Source organism: Grampus griseus (assembly GCF_964374135.1).
Source record: "Grampus griseus genome assembly, chromosome: 7".
NCBI classification, from domain to species: Eukaryota; Metazoa; Chordata; class Mammalia; order Artiodactyla; family Delphinidae; genus Grampus; species Grampus griseus.
The window spans coordinates 50,932,893-50,946,225 of NC_139001.1; the positions used below are offsets into that span (position 1 = coordinate 50,932,893).

At 37.4% G+C, this 13,333-nt stretch overlaps 1 protein-coding gene across 4 annotated transcripts in view; it reads left to right on the forward strand.

The window, feature by feature from the left end:
* The window catches only part of PDE1A (phosphodiesterase 1A), a gene marked incomplete at both ends in the record, with an annotated part of 346,535 nt that extends 333,421 nt beyond the window's left edge, over window positions 1-13,114 (forward strand). For all 4 annotated transcript variants that reach the window (XM_082658758.1, XM_082658757.1, XM_082658753.1 and 1 more), the window contains one exon: window positions 13,041-13,114. In XM_082658758.1, the coding sequence (XP_082514884.1) occupies window positions 13,041-13,114 (74 nt within the window). The remainder of the gene's footprint in view (window positions 1-13,040) is intronic.
* Window positions 13,115-13,333: the final 219 nt, after the last annotated feature.

Consider the following 13,333-nt stretch of genomic DNA (forward strand, 5'->3'; position numbering starts at 1 on the left):
GCTTTTAGTTTTATTGATCTTTGCTATGATTTCCTTCATTTCTTTTTCATTTATTTCTGATCTGATCTTTATGATTTCTTTCCTTCTGATAACTTTGGGGTTTTTTTTGTTCTTCTTTTTCTAATTGCTTTAGGTGCAAGATTAGGTTGTTTATTCGAGATGTTTCCTGTTTCTTAAGGTAGGATTGTATTGCTATAAACTTCCCTCTTAGAACTGCTTATGCTGCATCCCATAGGTTTTGGGTTGTTGTGTCTCCATTTTCATTTGTTTCTAGGTATTTTTTGATTTCCTCTTTGGTTTCTTCAGTGATCACTTCGTTATTAAGTAGTGTATTGTTTAGCCTCCATGTGTTTGTATTTTTTACAGATATTTTCCTGTAATTGATATGTAGTCTCATAGCGTTGTGGTCGGAAAAGATACTTGATACAATTTCAATTTTCTTAAATTTACCAAGGCTTGATTTGTGACCCAAGATATGATCCTTCCTGGAGAATCTTCCACGAGCACTAGAAAAAAATGTGTATTCTGTTGTTTTCGGATGGAATGTCCTATAAATATCAATTAAGTCCATCTTTTTTAATGTATCATTTAAAGCTTGTGTTTCCTTATTTATTTTCATTTTGGATAATCTGTCCATTGGTGAAAGTGGGGTGTTAAAGTCCCCTAATATGAATGTGTTACTGTTGATTTCCCCTTTTATGGCTGTTAGTATTTGCCTTATGTATTGAGGTGCTCCTATGTTGGGTGCATAAATATTTACAATTGTTATATCTTCTTGGATCGATCCCTTGATCATTATATAGTGTCCTTCTTTGTCTCTTCTAATAGTCTTTATTTTAAAGTCTATTTTGTCTGATATGAGAATTGCTACTCCAGCTTTCTTTTGGTTTCCATTTGCATGGAATATCTTTTTCCATCCCCTTACTTGCAGTCTGTATGTGTCTCTAGTTCTGAAGTGAGTCTCTTGTAGACAACATATGTATGGGTCTTGTTTTTGTATACATTCAGCCAGTCTGTGTCTTTTGGTGGGAGCATTTAATCCATTTACATTTAAGGTAATTATCAATATGTATGTTCCTATTCCCATTTTCTTAATTGTTTTGGGTTTGTTATTGTAGGTCTTTTCCTTCTCTTGTGTTTCTTGCCTAGAGAAGGTCCTTTAGCGTTTGTTGTAAAGCTGGTTTGGTGGTGCTGAACTCTCAGCTTTTTCTTGTCTGTAAAGGTTTTAATTTCTCCATCAAATCTGAATGAGATCCTTGCTGGGTAGAGTAATCTTGGTTGTAGGTTTTTCTCCTTCATCACTTTAAATATGTCCTGCCAGTCCCTTCTGGCTTGCAGAGTTTCTGCTGAAAGATCATCTCTTAACCTTATGGGAATTCCCTTGTGTGTTATTTGTTGTTTTTCCCTTGCTGCTTTTAATATGTTTTCTTTGTATTTAATTTTTGACAGTTTGATTAATATGTGTCTTGGCGTGTTTCACCTTGGATTTACCCTGTATGGGACTCTCTGTGCTTCCTGGACTTAACTATTTCCTTTCCCATATTAGGGAAGTTTTCAACTATAATCTCTTCAAATATTTTCTCAGTCCCTTTCTTTTTCTCTTCTTCTTCTGGAACCCCTATATTTCAACTGTTGGTGTGTTTAATGTTGTCCTAGAAGTCTCTGAGACTGTCCTCAGTTCTTTTCATTCTTTTTTCTTTATTCTGTTCTGCAGTAGTTATTTCCACTATTTTATCTTCCAGGTCACTTATCCGTTCTTCTGCCTCAGTTATTCTGCTATTGATCCCTTCTAGAGTATTTTTAATTTCATTTATTGTGTTGTTCATCATTGCTTGTTTTATCTTTAGTTCTTCTAGGTCCTTGTTAAATGTTTCTTGCATTTTCTCTATTCCATTTCCAAGATTTTGGATCATCTTTACTATCATTATTCTGAATTCTTTTTCAGGTAGACTGCCTATTTCCTCTTCATTTGTTAGGTCTGGTGGGTTTTATCTTGCTGCTTCATCTGCTGTGTGTTTTTCTGTCTTCTCATTTTGCTTATCTTACTGTGTTTGGGATCTCCTTTTTGCAGGCTGTAGTTTCGTAGTTCCCGTTGTCTTTGGTGTCTGTCCCCAGTGGCTAAAGTTGGTTCAGTGGGTTGTGTAGGCTTCCTGGTGGAGGGGACTAGTGCCTGTTTTCTGGTGGATGAGGCTGGATCTTGTCTTTCTAGTGGACAGGTCCACGTCTGGTGGTGTGTTTTGGGGTGCCTGTGGACTTACTATGACTTTAGGCAGCTCTCTGCTAATGGGTGGGGTTGTGTTCCTGTCTTGCTAGTTGTTTGGGATAGGGTGTCCAGCACTGTAGCTTGCTGGTCGTTGAGTGAAGCTGGGTGTTGGTGTTGAGATGGAGATTTCTGGGAGATTTTCGCCGTTTGATATTACGTGGAGCCGGGAGGTCTCTTGTGAATCAGTGTCCTGAAGTTGGCTCTCCCACCTCAGAGGCACAGCACTGGCTCCTGGCTGTAGTACCAAGAACCTTTCATTCACACGACTCAGAATAAAAGGGAGAAAAAGTAGAAAGAAAGAAAGAAAGAGAGAGAGAGAGAGGGAAAAAGAAAGAAAGAAAAGAAAAGAAAGTAAGATAAAATAAATTTATTAAAGTAAATAATAATTATTAAGAAAAAAAAATTTTTTTAAGTTAATAAAAAACAAAAAACAGATGGATAGAGCCCTAGGACAAATGGTGAAAGCAAAGCTATACAGACAAAAACTCACACAGAAGAATACACATACACACTCACAAAAAGAGGAAAAGGGGGAAAAAAAATAAATCCTGGTCTCAAAGTCCACCTCCTCAGTGTGGGATGATTCGTTGCCTATTCAGGTATTCCAAAGATGCAGGGTACATCAAGTTGATTGTGGAGATTTAATCCACTGCTCCTGAGGCTGCTGGGAGAGATTTCCCTTTCTCTTCTTTGTTCGCACAGCTCCCGGGGCTCAGCTTTGGATTTGGCTCCGCCTCTGTGCTTAGGTCGCTGGAGGGCGTCTGTTCTTCGCTCAGACAGGACGGGGTTAAATGAGCCGCTGCTTCGGGGGCTCTGGCTCACTCAGGCCGGGGGGAGGGAGGGGCACGATACGGGGCGAGCCTGCGGCGGCAGAGGCCAACGTGACGTTGCACCAGCCTGAGGCGCGCCGTGCGTTTTCCTGGGGAAGTTGTCCCTGGATCCCGGGACCCTGGCAGTGGCGGGCTGCACAGGCTCCCCGGAAGGGAGGTGTGGATAGTGACCTGTGCTCGCACACAGGCTTCTTGGTGGTGGCAGCAGCAGCCTTAGCGTCTCATGCCTGTCTCTGGGGTCTGCGCTGTTAGCCGCGGCTTGCGCCCATCTCTGGAGCTCCTTTAAGCAGCGCTCTTAATCCTCTCTCCTCATGCACCAGGAAGCAAAGAGGGAAGAAAAAGTCTCTTGCCTCTTCGGCAGGTCCAGACTTTTCCCCGGACTCCCTCCAGGCTAGCCATGGTGCACTAACCCGCTGCAGGCTGTGTTCACTCAGCCAACCCCAGTCCTCTCTTGGCGCTCAGACCTCCGAAGCCTGAGCCTCCTCTCCCAGACCCGCTCACCCCGGCGGGTGAGCAGACGAGCCTCTCTGGCTGGTGAGTGCCGGTTGGCACCGATCCTCTGTGCAGGAATCTCTCCGCTTTGCCCTCCACACCCCTGTTTCTGCGCTCTCCTCCATGGCTGCGAAGCTTACCCCCTCCGCCACCTGCAGTCTCCGCCCACGAAGGGGCTTCCTAGTGTGTGGAAACCTTTCCTCCTTCACAGCTCCCTCCCACTGGTGCAGGTCCCGTCCCTATTCTTTTGTCTCTGTTTATTCTTTTTTCTTTTGCCCTACCCAGGTACGTGGGGACTTTCTTGCTTTTGGGGAGGTCTGAGGTCTTCTGCCAGTGTGCAGTAGGTGTTCTGTAGGAGTTGTTCCACGTGTAGATGTATTTCTGATGTATCTGTGGGGAGGAAGGTGATCTCCACGTCTTACTCTCCGCCATCTTCCCTGCCATCTCAAGGCAATAGTTTTGATGTTTTCTTCGATGTAGAGATAGTAGAGCACTTACAATTTATTTTAAATGAGTTCATCATGAGAATAATCCTGTTGTATTAGCCATTATAGATTAGAGATAGCACTGCTCCCACAACCGTGGCTAAATGTTGTAGATCAGTAAAGTGCTTTGTGACTAATTGCTTAAAGTGCTTTTATTTTAAAGCATGGATTTGCAATTTATAAAGGAGTACTGTAGTAGGAGTATTGCATACATGACCAAGAGAAGCAATTTATTCCACTACTAACTTCAACAACTATAAGTAGATAAGGCTCTCTCCACACGTTTCTTCAAAATAGCCCCTCAGCATAACCAGCCTAAGTCAGACAGGAACATGTACATAGGAGAGAAAAAATAGCATGGAAGGCATTTTGTAAGAACACTAGTCTTTCTCATTCCAGGTTAAAGGATAGATGATTATGTGAGATTGATTTCTATTTTGGCTGATTCTTAGACCTTAATTAATGAGTTACCAACTAAGCCCTCTAAGATTTGGTGACTAAAGCTGAATAAGATGGAAAAAACAATTAATTGTTTGGGAATTTGGTATCACCAAGTCAATTTAGTTTATGCATTCGTCAAACAATATGTATAGAATATCATCAGGGGCATCTAAAGCCTCCTAGAATTTTGGATTATTCATGCCCCCAATATTTTATGAATCTTTTTTCTGTAGTAAGTACCTACTTGCTGAAAATTATGTATTCCACTTGATGAAGATTGTAAGTGGTTTTTGTATCCAAGGGGAAAATGATGAACAAATTCAAAGCAGACATACTTTCCTGATTCTTTCTTCTCTCATCTTCCCTAGATGGAAACTCATACCAAAAAAAAAGTGCTCTCTCCACTGAAGAATTTGATCATAAACACTAAAAAATTAGTAATTTGTGATGTTTGCCATCTTAGAGTAGAAGCAATTCATTGCTCTTGCTATGCATGAATATGCAAGGTAAACAATGTGTGCAGTTTGCGATCCCTAAGGTCTAGAGTGGTTGGTTGGCTCTGGTATTACAGGATGGCTAGTCAGAAATCGAGACAAAAATGATGGTGGAGGGCTTCCCTGGTGGCGCAGTGGTTGAGAGTCTGCCTGCCAATGCAGCGGACATGGGTTCGTGCCCCGGTCCGGGAAGATCCCACATGCCGCGGAGCGGCTGGGCCCGTGAGCCATGGCCACTGAGCCTGCGTGTCCGGAGCCTGTGAGAGGCCCGCGTACCGCAAAAAAAAAAAAAAAAAAAAAAAGATGGTGGAGTTTTCACATTTACACCTTTTGATTTTTTTAAACATAGATATTTACCTCAGTCATATATTTATGCTGGATTTTAAATTGAATAACTTCTCATTATTCCTGGAGTCAGAAATTTCTATTATTTCTTCTCCATGGTATGAGAACATGGCAAGAGAACGTCTGGGTCCTTCTTGCAGCCCTTCACTTTGAAATCCTCCTGAGTATAGGCCTGTGTGGGTCTTGGGATTTGAGTCTTTCTTAGCCTGTCTTCTACTGCAAGTGTTACTACAGGAAGTAATAGTAAAAAGTGAGTTTTGTTTTGTAGGGAGGGCTGCTTGCTATCAAACTACTCATTTTTCTCTGAAAAACTGAAGTTTGAATTTTAGTAGCTTGTCAGAACATGAAGATTAAAAATGCCATGTTTTTTCAACTTGAATCTTTGCAATTGCACGTCTCCAGGCAACACAAAATGCATTCACTCTTTCAGATCCAATAGAAACTTGCCCCTGTGGGTCAGGGAGTTAGTACTGGGTGACCAAACTATTCAGGTTAGTACATTGAGGTTGAAGGCTCAGCTCTGCTCCTTAGATGGTATGTGATCTCGGGCAATAGAAATTGTTGGCAGGATTAAATGATAAAATATAAGAAGCACCTGGCATAGTTCTTGGCACATGGTAACTATTCCCTTAATATTAACTACTGTTTTTGCTGTTGCTGCTAATATTATTAATAGTAATAAACTTTGCAATTTTTACTCATTAATCTGTATCTAACAGATCACTTATGATTTAATAAATCAATATGTAACAGCCTATTCATGTTAAAATACATGTAGACAGATTATAATAAGAATTTGAAATTTAAAGTTGTTTATGTAATTGTATCCTTTTTAAAGGTTTTGTGTGAAGACCTACAGTTTAAAATCTGATCACACCTTCTTCACGTCCACGTTTGGATCCATTTTAAAACACAAGAGCTCAGAACCTTACGGAAAATTGTAGGCCAGAGATTGTGGATAAGTGGGAAGATATATCATGTACATGCCTCATTGATTTTTCTTTCTGACATTATTAAAATTGAGTAATTTGAGAAATAATTTTCTGATAGTAGTAGCATTATGTTATAAAATCTCACATTGAAAGTAGAACTTTCAGCGATTTTTTTAACTTTCAAATTGAGTAGAATTGGTGACAAAGCAGTAAAATCAAGAATTGATCTTTTTAGTAGTTACCTAGAGCCACTAAATATGAATGATACTCTATTCTACATGTATAGGAGAGTGAGAATTAATGGCTTATGTTTAGAACAATAACCCTCAGGTTTTTTTGCAGGATTATCTATCATTAAAACAAGTTCAGTTATGTTCAGTATTCTCCATTTAGGCACAAAAGTAGGTTTACATATTGACATGTTTAAACATTTTTACTGAAAGCAATTGAAATTTTTTTTTCTTAATCTAGCTTTAAATAGAAAACCCAATTAACTAGAATACTAAAAGCAAAGCCAAAGTGTTTCTATCATTTTACAATTTTTTTCCAAGTTTTAACTTTTAAAACTAGTTTAGATTACCTAAAATTAGTACTCTTTATGTATTTTTTTGCTTATAAAAGACAAAGAAAATGTGAATTTTTGTTGCACCTCTCAGATTCAATTTTCATCCCATCTTTTCCCTGATTGAGAAAGTAGAGAAGACCCATACTGCCTCTCACGTTAAATTGGCTCTAAGAGCCAAATCTTAAAATTTCCGCAACTGTTCCCACCACTCTTTACAGCAGACAAAGTATGATTTGAGTGGTCTTCATTTCACTACCCTAGACCTTCTTTCTCCATTGCTACCCTCCCAACTTCCCTACCTTCAAAGACAATCAATGCCCTTACTTTCTCACCATCTCCCTGCCACCAGAGCCTGCTTAAAAAAGAAAATAAAAGATCTGTTATTCAATCAGACAAATTCCATCTGAGAATAAGAGCATTTCAATAGGTGTGAGAGCTTTCCTCTAAAAGAATGACGCTGAAGGAGAAACCATTACCTTAGTCAGTGGGCTGGAACTCTGAGTCAAGTTTTCGCAACTGGGCTTCACTTCTTCCTTGGCACATCTTTTTCTTTCCAATCTGCTGCCTTCACTCATATTCCTTTCTGCTCTTCCATCTCACCTCCTCACTCCCCTCATTAGGAGAATATTCCTATCCTCATGCCACCAAAACACATACATCCTATAGACCCAGTTTTAGACTGAACTCTTTTAAGAAGGCATCTCACTACCTCTCTTCATTGTTTAAACTCTAGTTTCTATGGAACTTTAAGATTTCTGGCTGTTTAATGTGCTATTTCCTCCCCAAGTGGAATGAATTGTTACAGAATGGCAGATGAATATACGTAGAGATCGTGCATTCATTTTCCACAGATCACCTCTGATCATCTCTGTGCAGAACTCACCACATCTTTAGGTGCTTAATACATGTGTATTAGGATTCACTCACATTGCTAATGTGAATCGGTGTGTTTTGTACTGCTTTAGTTGACCAAAAAATAATTTAGCCTTTTCTTGATTTGTATCTTATATAACACTTTATGAAATAAGACATTACTTCCTCTAACTTTACAGGGTTGAAACTAGCACATTTGGAAAGAGGTGGAATTTTTCTTCAGCAGCCTCACCTCTTTTTTTCTTCTCATCTCTCTTGGTATTTAGTGTTCACTCCTTCCTTTGCTTACTGTTACCTTCATGCACACAGCAAAATTTATCCTCAGGCCGAAAATACACAACAGTTTCCTCTCGAGAGGCATTTAAATGAGGAGTATTTTCTCCTGATGTGAAGATTTCTTATTCCCAACCTACAAGGCAAATCATATTATACAGATGGCTAAACACCGTTTAGAATCAGAAGCTCCGATTTATCCCACATTACGTTTCTCCAGTAACTATAACTTTCAATCCTAGATCATCAATTCTTTCTAGTTATTGGCAACATAAGCTACATAAATGGACCAAAAATAGAACTGAATCAACCTAGACAGATCTGCCTGCATGAGGAAATACTGCTATACATAGCAAAGGTAATGTTTTTCTTATGAAGAAATGATAATGCAGCATAACGCAGAACTAGTATTTCTGCTGAAAGGACTACACAAACCAATTTTTGCCAAGTATTTTTCAAACACTATTTGCTGCTTCTGCTAAATATGGAAAATTAACTGGAGTATTTTTTAAGGGATAATATGGGGGTCTGTCTCCCACACTCTCCCAGGCCATGGTGCCGTGGAGTAGTCAGTCATTCCTTCTGACCATGTGTTCCTCATTTCTAAAATGGAAATTATGGTGATAGTTTTACTACTCCATGCAGGGATTGTTGGGTCAGATAAGTGAGAAATGTATGAGGGCAAATATAAACCATTAAATTAAATCAATTATTGTGTTTATAGAAGAAATTATCTTTTTGCTAATTATGAATTCTACATGTTAGGAAAACACAACAAGCACATCAAATCTGTTATATCTTGGATATTACTATTCAGGACAAAACTAATCTTTGAAAAGAGAATAGATTTAAAGTCTGTGTAAAGAAAAATATTAGTAACTAATAGAATAAATGGCGTATAGATATGGCAGAAATGGTAAAGGTGGTATGCAAATAATTGTAGTTTGGGAAATGGAGGGCAAGATTCCGGTTGGACTTTGTCAGAGAGATTCAGCCACTAGACAGCCTTGAAACCTTGGTCAGATGACTCAACCTACATATCAGTTTCTACACTTTGCCGCGAAGATTCAGGTAATTAAGATAAGTGAAGCACTTAAAATAGTGCCCACCACCTAGCAGTTGTTCACAAAGTGTTATTACTGATATATTTTCAATTGTATAATAATTTATCCTAGCAGGTTATTTTTTAAATACTAGTTCAACAAGACCTAACTGGACAACTGGAGTCTCTAATACCCAGCTGATCATGTGCCTTACATTATTCCCTGCAAGTATTATTTATATCATCTACAAAGCTAACATATTATGATTCTAATACAATAATAGTGAGCTCAAATTGCAGGCTAAGATTTAGATTAGCTAAATTTAAAGGATTTTTGTTTATTTGTGTAGATCTGTCCCTCCTATGACCTCTATCCCCTCCTTGCACCCTTCTGATTTTACACTGTGTTTATAAAGCAAAAACCATATTTCCATCATTTTACAAATTACTTTTTTCAAATTTCAACAGTTAGATGAACACCTAAAAGCTCTTTGAGATGAACAGAATTATCCAAGTTTCCTTACTTTCACTGCCTTTTTCCTGGCTATCAACCAAACTTCTATGCACCTGCTTTGAACAAACCCATTGCATTCATTCCTAAGGTGTAGCTTCCTATGTATGGGAACTTGCAAATCTCTTCAGTAAAATGAAATTCCTAGGTCAGTTTATGGATCTTGTTGACATAATAGTGACTTAAAAGCCAATAATTTTTACTTCAGGTTATCTATTTGTGATCTACACTGAAGTAAATCACTTGATTATTCTGGGCCTGTTTCTTACCCATAAAATAAAGTTAGACTAGATCAAAGATTTTAACCCAGGTTATATAGATAGAGCCTGTACACTTGGAGAGTGATTTTTTTACTAACCTTTAACTAAAATTTAGGATTTCCTTCATTTGCAGGCAAAAATGCACAGAGTAACACTTGGGGTATTTGTGTTTGTCACCAATAGAAATCATCAATATTTTCATAAGATATTTAAATTCATGGGGATACCTTGAAGTATTATTTGATATTATTTCAAAATTACTCAGCTGATAGACCTGCAGCTAGACCTTGTTATTTAACTCATTGGTAAAGAAGCACATATATTACTGTATCACATGTTAAGGATTACTTAAAGATGTTGATAATTGTATTTTAATAAAAATGAAGTCCCTTGTAATCCCATGTATTTCATTTCATTTATTTATGACTTTTACTTTAAGGAGGTCATTCGTTTCATCAAACTAAAAGAGAGGACTCTGATTCAAAAATGTTTGGAACCTTGGATTTTAGGGATGCTTCTCAAGGTCTTTTACACAGATCACTCTTGGGTCATGAAGATTATCTAAGACGATCTGTAATGAATTGAAAAATGCAAATCAGTTCTTCTTTTCTGTCAGAATGATATGGCTTTCTTTTTTTATGAAAGCCTAAGCGTTACTTTCAAGTAACCCTTCCAAGTAACCCTTTTTTATGAAAGCCTAAGGGTTACTTCCAAGTAATCCAAGTTAGTTGTAAAGGCTTCTACAACTAAAGATTTATTAACTAAAAGTAATGTGATTTGAATTTGCTAATTCAGTATTTTCCTAAGCATTCTGGCTGCCACGCGATTGATTGGCAATGTTGTATACCTGCCCCTGAAAACACCTGGAATTTTATAGTTTCAAGGAATATTTTTTTTTCCAGTGCTTCAAAAATCTTGTCTTGAATTGGTCATAGTTTTAAGTTGCTACTTTTCTAATTGCATATATGGAATTACTCTTGGATGTAGTCTACGTAACATTTAGGGATTTTTTTTTGTAATTGCTGCATTTTAACCATTTGCCATTTTGCTCCTCTTCCACTGTTTTGTTATTGGTGAGTTCTTTATCCACTAGAAGTAAGAGCATTCGATTATTGGTAAAGCTCAGTGTTCTTTGTCCATTGTAAAAGATTCTCAAAATTTTTGAGAAACAGAGAATTAGTTAATTACTTATATTCCTTTCTTTTTAATTCAATCTGTTTTTTCCACTCTGTTCCATTCTATTCTAGTCTATTTTGTTCTGTTATAATCTAGTTATAAGTAACACGATATTAAATCAGAAGTATAAGCCAAGACTATATGTCAGAAACGTCAGAAACAAATTGACTTGGGAAGCAGAAATTTCACAGAAGATCCAAAAGTCAATAATAGGATGCTTATAACCTTCACCCAATTCAAACAATTGAAAGGGCCAGGTTGTTGATGGTTAGAATAGAATTTGTGAAGAAGATTTCTTTAATGAGTTCTCTGCTATTGGGAAAGATGTAGAAATGCTTCCCTCTTCGCCTCAGATCAAAGAAAGATAGCTTCACCCTTGGAGAGCTTGAAGTTAGGAGGATATTGGGAATGGAATTTAGTTCCTACGTGAGAGGTCTAAAAGGTTAGAAGGTGACAGATAAGCTGAAGAAGAGGAAGCTGTATAGGTTTCAGCCTTTTCTCAAGTAATTTATAGGAATAAAGGCCTAGTGAATGTTCCATGTGAACCAAATGTAACCTACCTGTATTTGTAAGCATGATTGGACCTCAGGAGACAGAAGCTGGAGATGTACCAACAAATTTCCAGGGGCTGTGGACATTGTAAAGGAACCAGAGTTTCATATGTCCATACCGAGGTTGTGCTAAGTCTCCAGCCATGGTCTTGGCAAGAGGTCCCTGGAGAGCCCATGAATGTGCTTACAGAATAGAGTCAGCTCTGAACACCTGCCTGGTCTAGTGAGTGCAAAGCCATCCTACAGTAGTACTAGTCATAGAGGAACTTTGCTGTTCTTCTTAGCCTTCTTCTCTCCCTTGCTCCAGCTCAGGAGTCCAAGGTAGCCAGTTGAGGGAGGGCAAACAGGAAATGAAAGAAACATCAATCATGCCCTCCCCCCCATCACCACCCTTTCTAAGCTCTGCAACAAACCCAAGGTTGGGAAGAAGTTTTATCTTTGTTTTAAGATTGATGTGTATTATATGTGACCAGACCTAAGACACTGGCATTTTAATGTTATCACACGATGTTTTTATTAACTAAGAATGACTGGAAAAGTCCTGATACTCTCTGAAAGATTGAACTTGGGACAGAAGATAAGTTTCTCCCACTGAATATATTTTAAAGAGAAAGTAAGGGACAAAATAATTTTGCTTTGTGATAATACTCCCTAAGTTCTATATGTTCACTAATTTTATAATTATATAATTGTTGGAGAAATGATCTCAAAATCAGTTGGTGCAAAGTTTAATTGTTAGTATATTTTCAATCAAATTTCAGATGGAGAGAACATTCTATCATATATGACTGTTTTCTGAAATAGCAAGTCATATAGTCATATATAGTCATATATAGGCATCATAATTGACTCAAAAATTAATTTCTGCTCATTTTTTAACTTTCTTATATAATAAGACTCTTTTATCTGTACATTTTGCTTTACGTTTCTATTTTTGATAGATTCTCTGCAACCTCTCTAGAAATGTTGGAACATTTTCCATGCTAATTTTTTTCAAGGTTTATATAGAAGCTGAGTGATTCTAAGATGATAAATTCCAATAGTTTGTTTTGGCAGATGATGACTTATCTTAAACATTACATTCTCTTGTACTCATTTGTTTTAAATTCATAGCAACTAAGCAATGTGTGATAAAAGACACTGAACATCAGAGGGTTTGTTTAAAAGAATTTGTTTCAATTAAAAATATTTGGGGAAAACATGCATAATTTTTATGTTTGATTTAAAGCATATTTAAACATGTTTCATCTGTTTCATTTCTGTATTCCCAGATTAAATTGCAACTTTACAAATTTGTATAACCACCAGAAGATGATTTGTTATACTCTATAAATCCACAAGCTGAAGAGAAAGTGTTTGGTATCTTTGGAGAAATGTGCCACAGATCCATTGTAAAATCCAGTCTTCAACATTTTCCTAATTGCTTTAGTTTCCTGACCTTATTAGGTTTTTTTCCTCAGACCTATTTTGTTTTTGTTTATTTGTTATTTGTTTGCTTATTTTTTAGGTGAGCCTGATCTTCATAAGAATTCAGAAGATCTAGTAAGTGCCGAAGAAAAACATGCTGAGACACATTCATAGGTTTGAAACACCTTAAAGGCTTCTGTCATTTTAAACATGAGAGGTAATTTTATTTTTTAGATGAGAAATTTATTTCTGAAGTGGATGGTTTGTAAAATATCATTAGAAACAAAGTTATCTTACTTAAATGTCCTCCTGGATTCTTCTTTTAAATCTCTGTTTTCTGGAGCAAAACATTAACAGGTAAGCTTTAAATATTTAACTTTTAAATTTACCTTT